We start from the raw sequence: 22425 nt of genomic DNA, 5'->3' as shown, positions 1-22425 counted from the left end.
GACAGAGACCACCGGCTTCTCAGCAATACCCCATCCATTCCATTTTTGTCTCAGGCAGGCAGTGAAGCCTGTAATGCTAAGCCAACAACCAGTCACTACAGAATAAGAAGCCAAAAATAAGAGAGAAAAAAAAGCTGATTCCAGCCAGTCAATACCCTGTGCCCCAGAAGAGGCATGCTCAAACACGGTGTACCAAAGCAACATCCAAAGATATGTATTAAACAAGACATCATAAACACATATAATGACTAAAATACAATCAACATACTTGTGACACAAATACAGTCCAAAAGTAAAAAATCAATTTCTACAATATTGTCATAAAGTAGAAGTTTGGCATTTTTCAAGTCCAAGTTATTTCTTCACAATCATGGTTTATGTTAATTTGCCACATGAAACAGTGTTCTAATGTAGGGTACCAAATTCCAACATGAAAACAAAAGCCTTAAAACTTACAGAATGTCCACTTTGAAGCAGAAACAATTTTAAGAAAAAGTGCCATCTGCATTTCTGAGGCATGCTTGTGACAACAAAAGTAAACTGGAAATACATTTAATCATAATCACAGATTCTTGGTAGTATTTTCTTGAAGTAATGATATATTTTCTGTTTGCAGATCTAGGGGCCATAGCTTCTACAAATATCTAAAATATCCAGCATCCACCTTATTGAAGTTACTCCCCAACAATTCCAGTAAACAAAACTAACAATTATAATATCTAGACACTCTACTAGGGAAGATTGTTATGACCTGTCTCATCTACTCCAATAAAACCACCTCTCTTTGTACTGGCAGTTCAGGTTTAAATATCCCACTTGGTACATCCTCATTCACTACCTTAAAAAAAGAATATGAAACACAGCCGCACAGATATAGACAACTATGTACAATCACTGATATATACAAAATATAATTTTTAATAATAAACAATAATTCATTACATTTATATAGCGCTTTTCTCAGTACTCAAAGCGCTATCCACACAGGGAGGAACCGGGAAGCGAACCCACAATCTTCCACAGTCTCATTACTGCAAAGCAGCAGCACTACCACTTTGATGTATACAGATTTTATTGCAGCATGTAATGTTGAGCCTCACAGTTTCTCCTTGGTAAGAGGGTGCAGAATATGATAAAATCCTGAGAAAGCTCAGTTATGGAGCAAAGTTAAGCCTCACAATGGCTCCTCATGTATTCCAGGTGCATCTCCGCTAGAGCACACAATGGGATGTTAAACCTCCCTTTTACATTATACACTTCTCAATTGCACCTCTGTAAATCCATCTATAGGGTCAATAGGAAGTGGACCCTACGAGGACTCCTCTCAAACTTTAAAGTTACATTTTAGTAAACCCAGGTTATGAGATGGGAGAGACAACAAGGGACACAGCTTTCCAATTACTTCTCATGTATCACAGTCACTCCTCAGATACAGTACAAGGTATGTGGGTAAGCAGGAAGAGAAGGAAGCCTCCCAAGTTGCTACTCAGACAAATGAAATACTGTATATAGGAAATTAAGATAAAACATTCTTCAGCTCCCACCACATGCCTGATTTACAAACCAAACAATCCAGATATAGTGGAGGAGGATTGTAGAACAGTGTGATGTCATTCAAACTGTCACTTTTTTATACGGCTGTCAGATTCTCTTCTCTTAATGTTGTCACTGGTGAGTTTTTCAATCACATCAGTCTCTCATGTTTTCTTCATTTGGCTGCATGTACATTTCTTCACCACCAAAAGTGCACCAACAAGTTCTGCTATGCAGCATTAACAAGGGGAGCCCTCTTTGTGGCTTTCCTGGGTTTGCTTGCTTCAGCAGCTGTCCAGTTCTTTCCCTCCCCTAAAGGCATCACAAAGGTCTCAGTATGAGTAAGAGCACTGCCAGGCATCCCGCATTAGGAGGCACGCAAGCACTAACCCACGCCTGAGACTTTTAATTCAGCGATAAAAGAGCTCTTTGCTGAATGTGTCTGTTACATAATTGTCCATTGTGCAGTTGGCGCAGAGCACGTGCAGAGGAACGCAACTCGGCCTGCCACGCTGGGTAGAGAGAAAAAAAAAGAAAAAAAATCAGAGAGAAAGGGACGGCTGCTCGAGACTGGCAGAGAAAGCCAAGGTCCAACACAATGCAGAAGGGACTGAGAGTGAGAGAACTAGTTAACCAGATACACAAATTAGAACACAGATAAAGCCAATCCTCACATGTCTAGGTAATGGCAACATGAATCTTTGGCCTACACAAAACACCCGTAGACTGATAACACAATACATCGTAAGAGAGAGACACATAACCAAGTGAGTCACAGTAGGAAGCAGGCAGATGGACACAAAGAAAGCACAGGAGACAAAGAAAAGGGAAGCAAGCTCATGAAGCAAATTTCTTTATACTTACACTTGATTAAAGGGACGTGTAAGACATGCTTCTGATGTCACAATTATAACACTAGGCATACCCTGTATATAAATTGAGTTTCATCACACTATAGTAGCTAAAACAGGCTATGAATTCAGGACAGGATGTGACAGAACACTCCATTTTTAAACATGCTTAATGCAATTCTTGATGTTGCTGGTGGATCAAATATTAATTAATTAATTAATGTATTTTTCCATCCTGACAGAGATTAATTTTATTTTGAGGTGATATACTTAGTGTTAAGTGTCGTGCCATTGTGTTGCTTTTAAGGCCAATTCTCTTAGGGAATTTTAACCTATTACATAGTGTCTTTCATAGTATTAGTAGATAGTGACATCCTAGCTAAATAAAAACAAGATCGATTTGTGACTGTAAACTGCCTCAGGATGAACAGTTATAGAAATGAGGAATATACTGGCTTTATATCTAGGGCTGGTTTCTACCTTGCATCCCCCACTGCTGTTAGGTAAGGCTGTGTCTCCTTCACCGTGTACTGGATACAGTTGGACAAATACGGTATATGGATAGATATGTGAATAGTATGTTACTGTTGCTAATTCAAGTTACCATTAAAATGATGGATTTGGGAATATGGGTCTATATTTGTGTTGAAACATCACAGAATTTAAATAAGGAAAATGGGGTGGTTAGATGCATACATAACAGCTAGAGAGACGGAGTAAAAGGCAGAGATAAGCCCAGTTTAGAGCTGCCCTACATCTCACTGACATCAGTACCAACTGGCTCCAGCGGACAGTCTCCTCAATAATCACCATCTGCCAAATTAGGGCGGCAGACTGAAATACTGCTGTGAAAGGCCCTAATCCCAGAGTAATTGGCAGGATTTATTTTTATTTTCAAATGTTGAGAAGCAATGTGTTCTATTGATTAAAGCTCTGGACTGTAAACAATAAGGATATCAGTTTAGTTCCTTCTAAAATATTACCCAGTTATCTTTCCAGCACTCAAACTGCAAAAACATGGAAACATCTGTACTGTGTACTCATGTTTCGTAAATCACTTTAGAGAAAGTGTTCGGTAACAAAATAAAATAGGAAGAGTGGAAACATATTTGTACTGAACTCGTATGAGTGAGGCATGAAACAAATTAATCCACTGCTCAGCCACTCACATACCGTGCAAACCAAATGAAATCTGAGCAACAAATAACCTCATTCAAAATCAAGAGGAAGAAGAAAAAAAAATACATACATCAACCATGCCAGGCCAAGCATGTGATGATGAAACCCACAGTACGCCCCTGGGGCACAAGTGTGGGCCCATGAATACATTAAGGATAGAGCAAAGGAGGAGCAGACAAAGTGTCTGTAATGTCATGTTAGGAGAGAGTATCACAGCTGGAGGGGTCTCAGTCTTCACTGACCTGATGTCACATTCCTCATCCTTTATTCCAGCTGGAGACCAGGGGGAAGTATTTTGGAGATTCAAGGTAAAGCTGAATAATGCTGAAAGTTTGATCAATTATCGAAACTTTTTTTCATTACCTAACTTCACCCCACTAAAGGCATGTATACATAAACAGTCTCCATTCTAATATCCTGACAACAAGAGAGGCTAATTACTGAAGTAAAAAAAGAAAGAAAAAAAACTTTCACGAAGTTTTTGTGTTTTGTTTTTTTTTTTCCCCTTAAGAAAGCATTATGACAAAAATATCTTGGTGCCCAGTTTAGAAAATACATGTTTAGTAAGCAGCAGAAATTCCTGCTGCCAAAGCACATCTGGCACAAAGACTTAAGAATAAGAAGTTACACCGATTAGGGGACAGACAAGGGAACAAACCCTCCAAGTTATTGCTACCGCTGCCATCTATTGTTCGGTCACTATAATAAAATCTCCCTTAATGGTCAAAGTTTATTTCCTTCTGTGCATTTCAGCACTGGGGATACTACCTATGTAGTTACAACCAGATGAGAACACAAAAACTATGAATGCCTAAGTGGCCAAATTGTTATCTTCACAACAGTGCACCATAAAAATGAAAATTGTGGGATCTCAGCTGGCTGGATCTAAACTGTCAGGTTAATGTCAAAGGCAGATTTCAGCTTCAGACACAGTCCCAAAGAGACTGGTATTCACTATATCACACGGTGGTGGTGTGTGAAAGTATACTTATAGTGGTGGTGAAGTTACTCTCATTATTCCAAGACACATTCCTAACCAAGAAACTGCATTCCAGAAACTTTCAATGGATTAACTAATTCCAGCGTAAAGATTGGAAATATGTCAGGAATGCAAGCACTTGGAAGGGACGGTCAGAGGGAGGGAACTGCACTCGGCTGATATGGAAATGCCACACTCTTCTGCTTATGAACACTACCAAGGCTGGCTATGTGTATACTTTCATGTGACTTTCATCATAGTCACAATCTGTTTATAACCCTAAGTATTCCATTGACAAGCATCAGCTTGTCACAGCACATCACTTGCCTTCCCCTTTCACTCTGTGGGGACCCAAAAAGTCCAGAGGTCTACACACCCCAAGGACAAAATAAAGGAATCAGAAAATAAAAACATGTGCCCAGATCAGAACCAAATAGACTAATAGCTCACAATATATGCCTTTTGGATACACTTCCAAAGATTGGAATTCTGTAGGAAGAGGAAAATTAATTTTAACTTGGACACCAAACGACAGCCATAATAGTGTAACAGGGGGAGCAATTTAACATGGTTAATAATTCATCTATTTTGCCTTTAGCAATGCCAGAAAATGATTAAATAATTTGTTAAGACTTAATAGATTTATTTTATCTTTCTCTGTTGAAGAAGTTGGGTCTTCAGTCATTAGGCTTGCATCAAGTTAACTGAGGCACTCTTGTTTTAAGAAACAGAATTGTAGAATTTATTGATAAACACAAGGGTGTTGTACCATGTTAGCCATTATGAATGTAGAGAAAAGCCAAGCAAAATGACACCTTTTATTGGCTAACTAAAAAGATTGCAATATGCAAGCTTTCAATCGCTTGCATATTGTAATCTTTTTAGTTAGCCAATAAAAGGTGTCATTTTGCTTGGCTTTTCTCTACATTGATAAACACAAGGAATACAGAAATATAACTGCATATTTATATTAATACATACGACAGGACGTAGATAGACTAGACATAAAAACATATAATGGAGAGAGGCTGGCTGTTTACTTGCTATTTAGAGTTCTAATTTATCTTGGCACGGATAAATGGTTTTACTAAACCAAGTCTTTAAAGATGATGTCTAATGTTGGTGGAGTTGTTACTTTGTTGCTGCTTCATGTTGAAGTGGAGGATTCTTCTTGTGCTGGAGTGCCCTCTTTCTCTTTGCTGTGTGATCCTTTGTCTGTAGTGTGCAGTGCTTTCCTCAGTTAAGCCCTTTGCTGTGTCATCTGCAGCTTCATAGGGAAAAGTATAATTCTTTCTGGCACAAGAGTTTAGAGACTGAAAATCCCTTCTTGAAGCAATGGCTACTTCTTAGCCTTTTCAGACTACTGGCAAGCAGATTTGGCTTGGCAGACTAGATCTCAGCTTTCTGGTCCACAAAGAAAGAATATTGACAGTTTCAGCTTCCAGAAAGAGAAGGAGAGCAGCTCATCTGCTTTCTGGTTTCAGAAATAAATTTTAGAAGGTCATTTTAAAGTGTGAGAGCAGAGTGTGTCCCTGAGATGTTTCTCAGAATTCTCCTGAGAGTTCAGTGAGTGAGGTCCGAGAGAAGGGCTGCAGGTAGTTTATAAGAAGGCACTCTACCCTCTCGTGATTGAATTAAAGTCACTTCCAATTACAAAATCAGGGTCTTCTCATAGTTAAGTTATTCTGTCCATGCCAGCTGTAGAGATTTTTGTTCTTGGTCATTTCCACTTCTACCTCCTGGCTCAAAACGTCTCTGCAAAGGGGTCAGTGCAACTCTTATTTAGACCCTTTTTATAAGATGAAGTACAGGCAGATCTAGGTACAACCTGGAGTTTAATCACTTAGTTTGGAATGTAAGTGGGGGGAGGTGCAGCTGGATGTCTGCTAAATTTGCTGCCTTAAAAGGCCTGGTGTGCCACTAAGGCCTATCAGAATGGGCAATGCCCACTATGTCTCACTGTGCTCCTGTCTCAACTGCTTCTCTAAGTACCTTCTATTAAGATGTCCACCTAGTCTGGTTCTTCTGCACCTTGGCTATGAGTTACAATATTCCAGTAGGCATATTAATATCTAGGGCAATGTTTTTAGTCATAAAATTGTCACTATAAACTCAAACAAACTCAGCAGGCCCAGAAATTCCCACATTTTGAAATACATAAAGGGACAAGTACAAGTAAGACTTCGCAAAAGATACAGGGATAATCTGTAGATCAGATATAGGAAGCTTCACCATAAGATTGGGGGGGGGGGTGGAAGCTATGGCACTACCAGTGGATATACATATCTCTAATTAGTCATTATGGATACTTTTCGATCATTCCTGTGTGCAGATACTTGCCCTGTATTCTCATGGATTGCATGATTTGTAGGAAGTGTTAAAACACAAAAAGACAACAGAGGTAGCTAGCAGACCAGATCTAGGAGGACTTCATAGATTTTTGGCTCTACTGCACTCCATATTACCTTAGTGTGCCAGACTGGCATTGAGCTTTCACTGTGCTTAATAGTAATGAAGAAAAACATCACATTAAAGTTGCCTTTACATGATGGTGCTACTTGGATTACTGAAAGGCTCGCGCGTGTTTCAGTTAACTCAGTATGCTTTTTTTTTTTCTCTCCAGTCACTGCTACTGGAGCTCACTGTTTATAGTGTTTACCTTTAAAACTGTACAGGCTTTAAAAGACATCCATATATCACCTGCTGGGTGCTCGTTAGTGGGAGCATCCCTATTGCATTCCCCACCTAGTATGGAGTGGACAACATACCGATACTGACTAGCTGTGCCACAGGTCTGCCTGCAAAACTCAAAGCCCTCCCAAGGGTAAAAGCTGACAGACCTCTTCTATTCCAGTCACTTAAAGAAACAACCATAGAGCTCATTATGATGAGCATAAGCTATGAGCTCAACAAAGTACCACATAGGAAACAATTAAAAGTCTATTCCCTAATATAACTAAGCTTTGTGTACATGGTTCATTCCAGCACACTTTTTGGTGAAGTTTGCCAATGTGATGAAAGTGAAGAAAAGTGCCAGCTCCTTCATTTACCGATCAATCATTTGGTGTGACTAGAGATCTCTGGCATCAGCAAATTCTCTCTTTCAATGCCACACCTCTAGTAAAATGTTAAAATCGTTTCCAGACAGTTTAATGAGGCAACCATTCCAGCTGCAGCTGGTATACAGAAGACAGTCATACCAGCAAACCACTAGATTCCTAGTCAGATTAAAGCTTTAAAATTCTTACTCGACTGGAAGGCTACACATCAAGGGTTTTAAGGTGTCTCTCTTTAATCACTTGCATGGGAAATTCTCATAGACGTTGACCAACTAATGTTCGCATTTCTGAATCGTGGCCAATAATATCAAAGTCTATTAGACAACACTTATGGACTACACACATCCTTGAAAATATAGGTCTGCTTAATAAAGGCCACCTGTTCTGTTACATTCTAATTATCATCTTGTAGAAACATGGTGCCAACTTCATGTTATTCCGAGAGCCTAGTAGGAAAACAATTTGGAGAAAACAAATGACTTCTGGAAGCTGGTTTTTAAGAATTAATGTAAACTAAAAATACATTAACAACAACCTTAATTTCCAGCATAAGCGAACTAGTTTGTAAATGAAAAATAAGTCTTATTTTTTGTTGGCTGCGCACATACTATAGCCCAGTGGCTAAGGTGTTGTATTAAATTGTTTACAGTAATTTCACTTAAAAATAAAATTTACAAGCAGTTGGTGTGGCCTAAGGTCAAAAGCATTTGGAATGCTAACCACAAGACTACATGCTCAATCTTCAGTTCCTCCTCAAAAATTAATCCTTAGGTAGTTCTCTCTTGCCAGCAATTCCAAATGCAGAAAATATGGGAACAACTGCACTGTGTCTCCTAATAGACACAGGACGGTGCATACCTTATGATTCAACATATACACACGATATTTCAACTATGCATAAATGTATACAATTTTGACTTGAATTAAACTAAATTGCAAACAATATAGGTATGAAATAAAAAAAAAAAATAAAAAATGAGGCATACCTTTTTATTTGAACTAATTAGTAGGTTCCCAGGCATGAGCATAGAACTGGGGGACTCTCTATCCACTGTTGTTCTTGTTATGAATCTGCTGACATTACTTAGAAGAGAACACCTCATGTGAGACAGTAATGAGACAAATATAATCAACGGCTGCTATTATAATTTAAATGGAATATTTTTGAACAGACCATAAAAAAAACAAAAACAACATGCAAATAAGGGTCAAATGAGAGATTATCAAAAATAGTTAAAATTAAATAGTTAAATTTCACTTTGCATTTTCTATTTTTAGCTCAAAAACAGTGTTCTACTTAAACGTAGAACACTTATATACAACATGCAAAACTATTTTTTAATTGATGGAAGCACAAAAACATTTTTAAAGGAATACTCCAACCAAAAATGGTATTTTTTATGCTACTTACCTCATAGGGTTTGGAATAACAAGTTCTTACATAATGGAGTAATAACATTCTAATATGTAACAGGCACCTATGATGACCGATACTGGAAAGCAGCAAATACTATCAAAAGCCTCCAAAAAAAAAAAATCTTGCATTAATTGTGTTGCATAACTTACACGTTTGGGAACTTCTGAGGATAGGCCCAGAGTACCTAACACATGTATGCTTACTAAAATATTGTTTAAAAATACTTATCCTAGAAAATGTTCACATGAATGAAAATGGAATGCAACTCAGACAAGAATTTGAATTGTAGACATACTTCCCGTTACATTTATATTCATAGTGGTGAGCCACAAATGGAGTACCTATGGATTATATAGTGGTAGTCTATAAAACTACACAGATGAATTGACCTTCTGCATGTTGAAACATCTCGGATATCCACAAATCCAACACTTAGCTTTTCTAGACAATGTTTCTACTTGCATTTCTTTAATTTTTAATCTTTAGTTTTAAATGTCTCCCAGTGTATACTTTTTGATATCATAATTTTATCTAACAAGATCTTACTGGTCTGAACTCTGACCAATGAATGATGCAGGTTGGTGGGTTTTCAAATTAAATGTTTGAGTGCACTTTGAGAGCGTTCCATCTAGGGAATCCATTCTCGGACGGGTTTATCCATTCCCGGGAATTTGGGAATCCCACATTTCATTCCCGGGAATGACACAGTGCATGGGCATCTCACATGTGAACGGTTTTAGAACGACCGACACTTATTTTTAATAAAACTACTGCAATATGTTGACACAAATAAAAGACTAACCTTATCTACAAGCAGTTCATGCTGTCATATAAGTACATGTATCTTTAGTTGCGGTAATAAGAGCGTAGAAAGCACGTGTCCAGCGTGCGGTCGTCCAGGAAAGAGCGCACCTTCGTGTAGAAGTACGCCAGCCGCTGAGAAAGCACGCTCTACCTCCACTGAAGTAGGCGGCACAATCATCAGATACTGATACACTTGTTCTAAACAACGCGCGCGCTTGCCGTTGCTCTGAAACACCGCCATTTCAGCTTTTACTGATGCATCCAGTTCCTTGTCATTATGTGATGGCAAATTTCTTGGCACAGATAATGCGGATACAACAGACTGACACATTGCAATTTCAAGTTGCTGTTCAAAGCTGTTGTCTGATGAAGTGCAAGCTGAAGCAATGGCGCCACCTTAATTATTTTCAACTATAACTGTTATTTCTTGATCGATTTTTACACTTTTACACGCTATATATGCGAGCTTGGCCGTTTCCGTTTTCCTGGGAATTACAGCAGTTTCATTCCCGGGAATGGATTCCCTAGTTCCATCTTCATTTATGAGAGCATTTCTCAGAAGTGATTATTTACCAATATTTTATTATATATACACACAATTGGGAAGTCATGAACACACAACAGGACAACTTAACATGTGCATTATACAACAAGAATAATGTAAGATTTCTTCATGGATTTTTGATATTGATTGCTGCGGACAGGTGCGTATGTCATTACAGACTCCATACTGAGCATTTGTATGGCATAAAAAGCACACATTTTTTCTAAAAACATTGCACTGAGATTTTTAATTATTTTTTCCTAAGTCTGAATGTAAGTTTGTATTTAAGTGTTTTAGTGAAACATCACTGCATACTTAGCTACAACATATTATTTGTCAGCTTCATAAGAATCTCAGCTGGGGTCAAATTCAAACTGACTTACTTCCTACACTGCTTTTATGTGGACATTTTGAATTTTGTTTTCATCTAGATTAATTTTTATTGATATTCCAAGATGCATAAATTCATTATCTGCAGAGATAATGAGTTCCTCCATGTCACCATAACATGGTCAATATGAGTGTTTTTTCTCAAAACAAGTTATTAAAATTCTAAAATATTTAAAACAGCAAGTGAATCACCACGGCTCAACAAACCACTGTTAATCTACCCATATAGAACCCCAATTTCACTAGCTGAAGTTTGATTTTTTACAACCTATAAAAAACACAGACTGCACGCTCCAACATATACTTAAAAAAATGTCATGCAAAACACAAAGAGACTAGAAAACAAAAAAAGGCATATTAAGCATCCCTTTTATTTTTACTTTCACCTTTTACAAAAAAGAAACCAACGGATCAGTATTAATTAAATTAGCTGTAATATGTGGAGTGTTGACAAGAGATTAAAGACAGAAGACATTTGTACCCAAAAGTAAAAATAAGAGGTGCCCGACAGAAAATTTCTCACATTTTAATTCTGGTACAGCCATGCCCCACTCTCTGCCATCCTGCTCTTCTGAGTATCTATGACAGAACTTGAACCCAAGCCAAGAAAAATAGGTACAAGCTGGTAAATTCTAACCTAGTAAGATTTAACCATGTATCTTCCCCCCTACCCAAGTAACAAAGCCAGTGCTACAAAGCTACAGATTGTTGGTTATCCCAAGAGCACTGTAACCGATTATTGTATAAAGTGAGTGTTCTTTTAACAAAGAAAATTTTCTAAAAACTCACAAATATTTAAGACAGTATATCTGTAACAAGATTTTAATGGAAAAAGGAAAGACTTGTATAAAAAGTGACTTGAGCAGGAAATAGAAGAGATGAAGATATTTTATGTCCACCGCTGTCACCATGCGCTTCTCTTCCAGGTTCAGTACTCTGCCCAGTGGGACAGGCATGTACTTTACTTGTGATCCAACATTCAGTGTTCATGACTAAAAGCTCAGAAAGGGAGAGGTGAAGGAGAACAATGGAGACTGCAGTAAGGCTGAGGACCCAAAAGTTCCTGGGTAGGAGTTACATTTCCACTGTGTGTTTGTCTTCATCCTAAAGGATAAATAAAAACTGAATGAGCATCATGTGACATTACAAATGGTCTTAAGGCACTCTGTTAATCCCAGAAATCAAGGCATTGAATGCCCTCATGATTAATCATGCAGGAGCCAAGTTACACAGTCACCGTTGCTCACAACCATTACAAGGTGGCATGTAGACTTAACAACTAGCACCACACATGCCATCTCTTACCCTTTGGTGCTTGCTTAGCTGCAGGTTGACCCCATGCAATAGCTGCTGCAATTCCCTTACTGTCTGATTCAGACTTGTTGGCAGACTCTCCTTCTGATCCATCTCCAACTAAAAAAAAGGTACAGACAAACTGAAATGTCACCAAGTTATCGAGTGAGAGATACAAGGCTATCTAATAATGACACATCTCACTCCAGGATTAAGTAAATAAATTGTTACCTTCATGAGCACTACACACTCTCACCTTCTCTGTAGTTACACTGTTATTTTGTATGAGTCCTGCCTCCATGGACTCTCGAAGGATCTCAGCTTGTATCAGGTCCAAAGACTGTTGGGCCTACCAGAAAAATGGAGAGAAGCAGAGAAAGGCAGTGCTCTGTAAATCAACAAAGCCAAACTTCCTAAATCAAAAAGATACATTTCCTTGTCCTTATTGGGACAGCAAGAAACCTCAATTATTTTTTCCCCAGGAATACATATGAAACTTGGTTATTTTAAGTTAACCCTGATAAGTTATAGCTTGCACCTCCAACAATCCCTATTTTCGCTTCATTTATGTCTCTCCAGCTCAAAAAAATGCCACACATGTCTGATATTTAAGCCAAGTAAGCGAACATCAAATAACCTTTTTGAACACACCCTTTCTTAAACCACTTTCAAAATGTCTATGTAGTTACATCAGTGTGGACTATGTTGACACAAATCTAGTCTTTTTTCATATATTACAATTATATTCACCTTGTACAGGTCACCAGCAACTTTTTTCCGCTCACGTTCTTCATCCTCCAACTGGGCTAACTTTTCATTAAGCTGTACTTTTAACTGAAAAAGACAGATAGGTTAATCAGCTAACAGCATTCACTCTTGCGTACTTAATGGTGGCAAATGTGCAAAACCTACAAGCAAATGACTATGGTTAGTATGCATTATAAGGTGCTTTCCAAAAGGCAGCTGGTGAGACGATACATACACACGCATCAACATGCACTGAAAGGCCCCTTCCACTCCAAATGTTAAAACCCAAGGCAAGCCTATTGACACCAGTTATGCTGCACTTCACCCTGTCCATACCAAGGCCGGGCAGTTTCCTGATCTTACCACATTCAGCTCTTCATTTTGTCTCACTGCCTCACAATATGAGCCGTCAAGCTTGCTCTTTAGTTCAGTCAGCAGATCTTTCAACTGAAATGAAGTGTGAAATCAGTTTAGAAGCTAACTCAGAGGAGAGCTGAAAATGGAGCAATCAAAGCAGAGAATTTTTCAGAATTGCTCTGCAAGTGCTGACCTTTTTACACTGGTCATGGAGGTCATGCCGTGCAACACAGCAAGACAAAGAAGAGACCATTTTCTGTTTAGGAGCAGTCTTGGATATTTTCTGTTTTTACACACACATATAATCACAACAACCCTGGTGAATGAGTAGGACCTGGACACCCAAAAGGCCAATGTGCAAAAATGTGAGGCCATACAGCAAAAATTTACAACCAAATAAGATATGGAAAGCCTAAAAAATGTGTATGGTAATAGGACCATATTGGTCAGTTAAGAAATCTAACCAGAAGTTAAAGCAGCAGTTAAAGGGTAGGATTTTAGTCTTTTGTTTACACTGATAAAAAAGTTAGCACATAATCACCTATAAGTGCAGGCAGCTACTCCTCTTGTGGCTGTGATATGTTTAAGGCTAACTTGTAATCTTTTCTCTGTTTCAAGACTGCACCATTTTTAAAGACATTAGGCCATCCTCAACACAATCCTGTCTTCCTACACAGCAAGCTTTAAGTTCCAGGGGTATGGTCTCTAGTAGCTAGCTCCATAAATCCTGCAGTTGCAATCATACTCTGATGAAAAACTGAACACTCAGGCTACACTTGTTACTGATGAAATTGTAACTGTTCCAGGGATTTAGACAAATAAGATCTCAAGTTAAACTTCAATATGTCTGGACAACTAGTGTTTTGGGGGTGTACATGTGGAAAATGCAAAATATTGCTGAAGGTGTGGGACTTACTGCTACCACCCGCGAAACAGACAGGTCTGGTAACTATCCCGCTTTGTTCCTACTATGCTGCCATGTGTGTAATGGAAGAGGATGATTTACCAGCCATCATTATTCAGTCCTAGGATCATTTTTTCAAATTTCCATAATTAAACTGGCAGAATCTTTCAAAGGTAGAAAAAACAAAAAGCACCTTCTGGTAAAGTTAATTTTGCTGGCTGCAGCAGCACATTGTCTAACATGGATGTGTCAAAGCTCCAAATGATGATGTGGGGTTTGCAGGTACTACAGTATAAGTGTACATTATTTCCATTTTGAAAAAATTAGGCTGAAAGGCAACATTGTGTTAAACAGCTATAGACAGGCACTTTACTTCATCATATCCTACTCCAAAACGTACAATCTGAAGTTGCATCTGTCATACTGGAGATTGTTTTTTTTTATTTTTTATTTTTTTTTAAAAACACATGAAAATTCCACTCATGCCTATTGCAGTAAACAAAGGACTGAGCACATTTGTATCCTTTCTTATGGTTAAAAAAAAAAAAAAAAAAACCTACAGTAAAAATTAATTACTACCACCTTCATTTTGAAGTCAAAAATATACCTCAGAAACACGGAAGTCATATTTTCAGAAACTGGAACCCTTTCTGGTAAATTTTTAGGTGTTTTATATTTGCTGTTTTACCACCATATTGCACCTCTATAAAACATTGTGGAAGACACATTTTGTATAGTAACAGAAATGCTTCATTTAACAACACAAATTAATAATCACTCTGAAAAAAATTATATTTACTTAAAAATAATAAAGTAATTTTTTACTCATCCTTTATGTAAAATTAAACTTTAAGCAATAAAGTGGTCCAGCCGGTATACCAAACTGGGAGGGATTACAGTACTTGTCTGCAGTTAGAAAGAATAAATACAAGGCTTTTGGCTTTGAATATCCCAGCTTTTTTTCCATTTGTAACTTCGTTTTACAATGCTGGGTATTTCACAATTATGTTTTGAACAAACCCCCATAAGGGTAGACGAGGAATACAACAATTTTCCATAGCTCTAACAACTTAAGCGGTCATTAGGTCACTTTCCTGCACAACAAAAGCACAGAAGACACATTCCGAAGAAAAACCCATTTAATACTTACGTAAATTAATGTATCATAGATCATTGGACCACGGGTTTGTATTATTCATAAGCTAGACTCCAATTTTCGCGTCACACATTTTGAAGTCTTTCAAATAGGAGTATAGTCAACAAAAGGAGAAGAGTACTACATTCACTGCACCCCTGGAATGGCTGCAAGGAAAAATTCAGTTCTAGGAAGAGCTGTGCATTTTGAGTTGACCCACCTCACTGACTTCTGATATGTAGGTGGCACTCTCCTGTCTTGCCATCTCCAAATCTGCTTCAAGATGCTGCCTCTCCTGCCGCAACTAAGAGAAAGAAATAAGATCTGAAAATGTGTTGTAGCTGTAAATTGGATCCATCATCAGACCTTCACAGAAACAGCTCTATTTTGAAGCAGCGGATGACAGCTACAGTACAAGTTCCATAGTGCCACTTTACAGAACCCAACATATACAGAGACAGCTACCCCAACAGCTACCATCTTAGGAAACAAGAATCAAACATAACCCTTCCTGAAACCACCAAACTCCCTGCCAACACCCTCCCACCTCCCAAATTGACATAGCTTTGCGAGAGGAGGATGAATCCCTCATTACAAGCATTTGCTTATTTAAACTCAACCCATGAATTAAAAAATGAGGTCAGAAACAATTAGTGCACAAACATTTTGCACTGCAATATGTTGGTCAGACAAGTAAAAACGGGTATGGATCCACAACCACAATAACGCTTCAATTTCTATACTACTACTCACATTTTCTAGTTCCTTATGCTCGTCTTTCAGCTGCAAAACCTCTTTCTGTAGATCTTCTGACTTCATTCGCACCTACAGAAAATGAAGGGATATATTCCTCCTGTGGAACCTCAATATATCCAAGCACACATTAAGGTTGACTTACAGATTTTGTAATTATGGGTCACTACAGCAGTTTCACACTATGAGTAGGCACTGAACAGGAGGCTGAGACTTCCCTTGTTTTGTTACTAATCATGCTCTTCAAAACCACAAATGATCACTTCTTAGCTTGAATGCTAAACTCAGTCCCATGATGTTAAGCAAAGAAGACCTTACCTGTCCCAGCTCACTGACGGCAGCCGCCAGCTTGGCTCGCCAGCGGCACTCCTCTTGTTCCACACTATCCTGTAATCTCTGCAGAATGCCCTCCTGAATAAAAAAAAAAAAAAAAAAAAAAAAAAAGCATGGTTGACACATGCTGAATATTTCACTTTAATCTACAGCCGATTGTGGCAAGAATGAGTCTTGAAGGTTACCGTTTCTGCCAGCACTTTCTTATATGTGTCACATTCATTCTGAAGTACTCTATAACTTTCCTCGGATTCCTTTAACTCTTCCTCTAACAACTGTAGAAGGTGAAGAAAAAAAAAAGAAAATGTACCCAAGACAGATGGTTTGCAGCAACTTCTCTGTTAGCTCATTTATTTTATATTACTAGAATCAATATAACTACCACTTAAATCTACAATACATTAACCTTTAACTTAAAATATAATTTACAACTTAAGACCCCTGCCTAGTATTTCTTAATACCACATTTTGTTTGCTGTGCTGTTAGTGGCACTTCAAGCTGGTATACTTGATTTAGCATTGTAATCCTTGAAAGTATCCTGTGATGGCATGAGCCATTAATAATGTAACAGCTAATTTTTTGCTTGACATATGCCAAAAAATCCACCACATGTCAAAGTCACTCCATACTTTCCTTACAAAGGTTTCTGCCAGGCTGGCAAAATGAAAACGGTCTTTAATCCATTTTTTGTTTCAAAAGCAGAAACAAAACTATGTTATACAGAATTATTCTTATTCTAAGATTCCCCTAGCTCTTTGCGAGTAGATGCAAGTCCAGGGTCCAAATACAAGACTTGTCAGAAGGCTAGGCTTTGGCCCAATCAGGCTGTAGCAATTGAAATACATGATCAAAGTGCTCACTAAATTCTTCGTCTACACCCCCAACCATCACCTTAGTTTTCAGACTGCTAAATATGTCAATTTTTATTACAAAATGCAATCAGTGTGTTCAAATTTAGGTCAAGAAATACTCGATTTATAAGAAATAATGCACTTAAAGCTTACCCTGAATCAGAATAAAGATTTATTATTTTAAAATAACAAAACTGCAAATAACTGCTCATTTTGCTTAAAGCCAAAAGAGATATGTATAACAGTTTTCAGAATTAAGAAATGTTCTATGTCACTGTGCTGTCAGTGTCAAAAAGACACAAAAGGGGCCCATAGCTGAGGAGTAACAGCCTACTTAGCAGACTGTGCTAAACAGAAAAGAAATGCACTGATACATAATTGCCTGTGTATCAGAAACTGCACAGATTTTCAAGTTGTTTACAACTTTCAATGAATAACTTATTCTGCAATTGCCACTGAAATAAGAGATAAGAGTCAATGCTACCCCAGAGAACTTCACTGAGAACACCCTAAGCAGGCTTTCACCTGTAGTTACTGTGAGTGAACTATATAGTCAGAACTCTTTTAGAGTAAGCACACTTATGAGTGTAACAGTAAGATCGGACACTGGTCAGGAAACATACTGAAATATCCCAACCCTGAAATACTAAGTCACAAATACAAATGATAATACTCTCATATTTATTCTAGCAATGTGACACGCTATCAGGAAATATTTTCTATGAGGCTATTTTATTCTCTACATTCAAAGTTAAACATGTTTGATCATCATCAAGAACAAGCACAGAGGAGGGCTATTTGTTATGTTTATGACATCCTACAAATTGATGTACTCATCTGATTCCTTTGTATTTCAGTTATATTTTACTTTATGTTTCCAGTATTTCTGGTTAAGAAATAAACTACCTATATGGTTCTCTACCCTTTTAGAATTTCTTTTCTGAAAGAAATCTTGCTTGCTGCTACTCACCTTGAGGTTCCAATGAATTTATAATACAATTGTATAATCTACATACTTTCCGTAACATCTGAACAGATTAAACCCTTAAAACCATACCATGTATTCAGGGCTACATAAGTGTGTTCCTGCGGTCTCCAGACAATACCTTAGCTTTAGTGTTTTCAGCATTTGAAAGGAGTACATCTCTTGCAGCTTCTTCAAATTCCTGTAGCAACTGTGAATAGTTCTGTGAGTAAAGAACAGACAAAATTTGTTTGTAAATGAAGGTCTGCAGACAACGAAAGAATAAAAGACTGGTAGAGAAGGTACTGACCAACTATAGTACTAATACTTAGTTCTCCACCAAAAGGAGCTAAAAAGAGTACATTATTATTCAGAAACACTAATGTTACAATGACAAAGTTACAAACTACATACATTTCCATTAAATCCCACACAGAGATGAATTTGACATACTTACTGACTGTTTACGCAGAGGTAAAGCTGGAAGTAATCTATGAAAAACATCTCGCATGTGGGCTTCAATGGATGACAGTGTTTTCTGATATTCCTGTCAAAACAATAGGAAGACTGTCACAAATAAACTCTTTAAATTAAGATATGAGGACACATTGTTTTAGGCTAACACCTAAATAGATATAGATTGATTAAAAAAACTAACAATTTCAAGAAAAGGATAAAAAAAATTTTTGTGAGATGCCACAGTTCTATAATAGATTAGGGCTTCTTGCTTCACAATTTCAGAAAAAATGTAACTATGGTGGTGATCTTTTATAGAAGAGTGTTATATAGAAGACACAGAAACCACTAACATATAGGTATGGCTGCCTTAGCTGCTGTCAATCAGATGCATTTTCTGCAGGCAAATGGGTACACAATGTTAAGTAGGTTTAAAAAAAAATCTTACTGACTGAAGTGAAAGGCAAGAGTTTTCTTGTCACAATTCAAAGAATTCAGATAACATTGTCTTTTCAACTTGTCTGACTGGGAGTTCCCATTTTGAAGGGTGTTCAAGTGAAATTTCCACTTGGGAAACTCTTTTTCTTTCTGTTCAATAGCAAATGCACTTATCATTAGAGATAACTAATTTTAAAAGTCATTTAAGAGATATTCATTGAGGATGCAATTGATGTCAAGGGAGTAGGCAACAAATATATTAAAATTTACTAGGGAAAGTTATCATAGAAACCGTAACAAAACCTTAACCTAATGCGAGAGCATACACATGTCCTTCACCTTAGGGGATCAAGTTTACCTGATTTACACCATTATTTTAAGAATACTGAATCAACCTTTACTATAAGGCATTTGTATGACGTTAAGTGAAAACCAATTTCAGATTCCATACCCCCTAAATATTATAGGAAGTAAAAGTAAAATGATTAAAAACAAAATGTTCAGTATCGCTGCATATAACTACAATTTTACAGAGTTCTGCTTATTTATAATACCAATGGATAAATAAAGATGCGTTCAACTCTGAGCCCATCATTAGTAGGTACAGTACACAAAAATGTACTATAAAAAGATTATAATGAAAGTTTAAAGACTGTCTTGGTTGAATAATGCATGGCTTAGGTGAGCACTGAATACTCAAATCTATGTATGGGGATGATCTAAAAGGTTTGAGCCTAAACCCTTATTTTATACTTCTGATTCTTTAAATGGCCAAACAATAGCCCATCTAATTTACATATAAATACACTAAGTTTCTAGCATTCCTGGTTCATAGTGCATGACATTTTAACAATACAGAACATTGCACCTTTACAGATTCATTCTAATCTAATCAATGTATACCAGGACCAGACTCCTTCATATACCATAATAAAGAAATGGACTGAAAAATTCGTGAAGATGAAGACTAATGGATGGAATTAGTCATTAATGAATGATGAAAATGATGTGATAGTGTAGCGAATGATAAAGGAGAATCTAAAAGTGATAATGTGGGACAGATAGCAGATGCTACAGGAATTAGTGGTAGAACTGTCTGAATTCATTCTTAACACTAGAATTACCAGAGCCTACGAAAAAACTCGTAGATCCATCCCACCTTAAATCGCTTCACACTTCTCCATCAGCGTCTTTTGTCCTGTAAATGTGTCGATAAGCAGCAAACAGCAAGCAGTCTGCTATCACATCCCCCACCGGCGCACAGTTTTCTCAGCTCAAATCTGTTTACCTGCGTGTCAGTAGCTTGGAGTTGTATAGAGTGAGAAGTCAAGCAAAATGACACCTTTTATAAATACTATATTGTTATTTGGAACACATGCATTTCATGTGTGCTCCGTGTCTACAACGATCTATGTAAACATATCGTTAAAACAGAAACGTTTTTCATGTTTTAGTAATAATTGACAAAATGTAGACATGAAGTGTATAATGTTTGAAGCCTGAATTCCAAATATCAAAGAAACACTTTCACAAAACGTACAAATATAACAGAACAAATGCGCTTTTATTCAAAAATATAACTGCAGAAAAACAACTCGCGTTTACCTGCGACATTGACAGGCAATTGGCATGAGAGATTCGGTGGCGCAACGGTATCAGCTGCTGACTTGTAATCAAAACTTCGTGGGTTTGATCCCGGGCGAGTCCGTTTTGAGAACTGAGCTGCTCGTACTCTTACTATTTTAGAATAAAAACATACATTTGATTCCAGTCTGTAACAGCCGGTGTAATTTATGATACTTGTAAAGGTTAGCTTTGTTTTTTTCTATTCTGTTATTTTCTCAGCCGCGTTTACGTTCCCAACTCCCCGCACTCCCCCCAAACCCCCACACATTTGACACTGCTGTTTTCACATAGACATGCTATAACAGAGGTACACTCAACTCATGCCGACAATTCTACATCGGATCAAGAATGCACTTTTGCCATCGCTGCACTTTGTATATGTATATGGGAAGCTCTGCACTCGTGACTTTACGCTGTAGATCTGGCTCTTACATACAAAGGACGGTGCATGTGCCCAAAACATTAACATTTATATGTTACTTACATAAAAGCCAGATCCGATGTAGAACCATCGTCATGTAAGTAAATAACTCAAGGTAAATAACATTCGATTTACCTATTTACCTTTATTTATTTACTTCATTTCGAGTGCAGAGTTTCCCATGTATATATACAAAGTACAGCGATGTCAAAAGTACATTCTTGATCCGATGTAGAACCCTCGTCATGTAAGTAAATAACTCAAGGTAAATAGGTAAATAACATTAGCTCTGGTTTTTATGTAAGTTACATAAATGTTAATGTTTTGGGCACATGCACCGTCATTTGTATGTAAGAGCCAGATCTACAGCATAAAGTCACAAGTGAACTGCAGAGCTTCCTCTGTTTGATCGTCAAAGGCATGCTCACAAATTACACGTGTAATGTCACGAAAAATACCTGCTGACACTTTAGTACACGAGCAATGGTACGGGAATGCAGTTAGACTTTTTTTGGGCACATACACCATGCTAGTGTTTAGATCTGGAAGGTGTAGCGTTGACGACATAAGTAACATGCGAGCTATAGCGCGTCTTTATGTGATCCAAATAAATAACATGCGAGCTATAGCGCGTCTTTATGTGATACAAATAAATAACATTTGAGCTATAGCGCATCTTTATATGATCCAAATAAATAACAAGAGAGTTATAGTGCGTCATTATGTGATCCAAATAAATAACATGCGAGCTATAGCGTGTCTTTATGTGACCCAAATAAATAACATGCGAGCTATAGCACGTCTTTATGTGATCCAAATAAATAACATTTGAGCTATAGCACGTCTTTATGTGATCCAAATAAATAACATTTGAGCTATAGTGTGTCTTTAAGAATGAAACTGAATAAAAAAAAAAAAAAAGCTAACCTTTACAAGTATCACACATTTACACCAGCTGTTACAGACTGACTGAGCGCATTTGTTCTGTTATATTTGTGCCTTGCGTGAAAGTGTTTCTTTGACATTTGGAGTTTAGGCTTCACACATTATAAACTTCATGTCTACATTTTATCAATTATTACTAAAACATGAAAAACATTTCTGTTTTACCGATGTGTTTACATAGATCATTGTAGACACGGAACACACACGAAATGCATGTGTTCCAAATAACGATATAATATTTATAAAAGGTGTCATTTTGCTTGACCTCACTGTATACAACTCCAAGCAACTGACACGCAGGTAAACAGATTTGAGCTGAGAAAACTGCGCGGCAGTGGGGGATGTGATAGTAGGCTGCTTGCTGCTTATCAACACATTTACAGGACAAAAGACGCTGATGGAGAAGTGTGAAGCGATTTAAGGTGGGACGGATCTACAAGTTTTT

The 22425-nt window shown here is 37.5% G+C and overlaps 1 protein-coding gene across 1 annotated transcript in view; it reads right to left on the bottom strand.

The window, feature by feature from the left end:
- Positions 1-11108: 11108 nt before the first annotated feature.
- ktn1 (kinectin 1) overlaps positions 11109-22425 on the bottom strand; it is a 121058-nt gene continuing 109741 nt past the window's right edge. The window contains exons 31-41 of the mRNA XM_051919745.1: positions 18552-18641; positions 18237-18317; positions 16464-16553; positions 16264-16356; positions 15946-16017; positions 15413-15496; positions 13160-13243; positions 12800-12883; positions 12306-12398; positions 12062-12169; positions 11109-11860 (exon numbers count right to left, since the gene is read on the bottom strand). Of these exons, the coding sequence (XP_051775705.1) occupies positions 11831-11860; positions 12062-12169; positions 12306-12398; positions 12800-12883; positions 13160-13243; positions 15413-15496; positions 15946-16017; positions 16264-16356; positions 16464-16553; positions 18237-18317; positions 18552-18641 (909 nt within the window). The 3' untranslated portion in view covers positions 11109-11830. The remainder of the gene's footprint in view (positions 11861-12061; positions 12170-12305; positions 12399-12799; positions 12884-13159; positions 13244-15412; positions 15497-15945; positions 16018-16263; positions 16357-16463; positions 16554-18236; positions 18318-18551; positions 18642-22425) is intronic.

This window comes from Erpetoichthys calabaricus, chromosome 16, assembly GCF_900747795.2.
Source record: "Erpetoichthys calabaricus chromosome 16, fErpCal1.3, whole genome shotgun sequence".
Classification (NCBI taxonomy): domain Eukaryota; kingdom Metazoa; phylum Chordata; class Cladistia; order Polypteriformes; family Polypteridae; genus Erpetoichthys; species Erpetoichthys calabaricus.
This window is presented reverse-complemented; position numbering and strand designations above follow the sequence as displayed.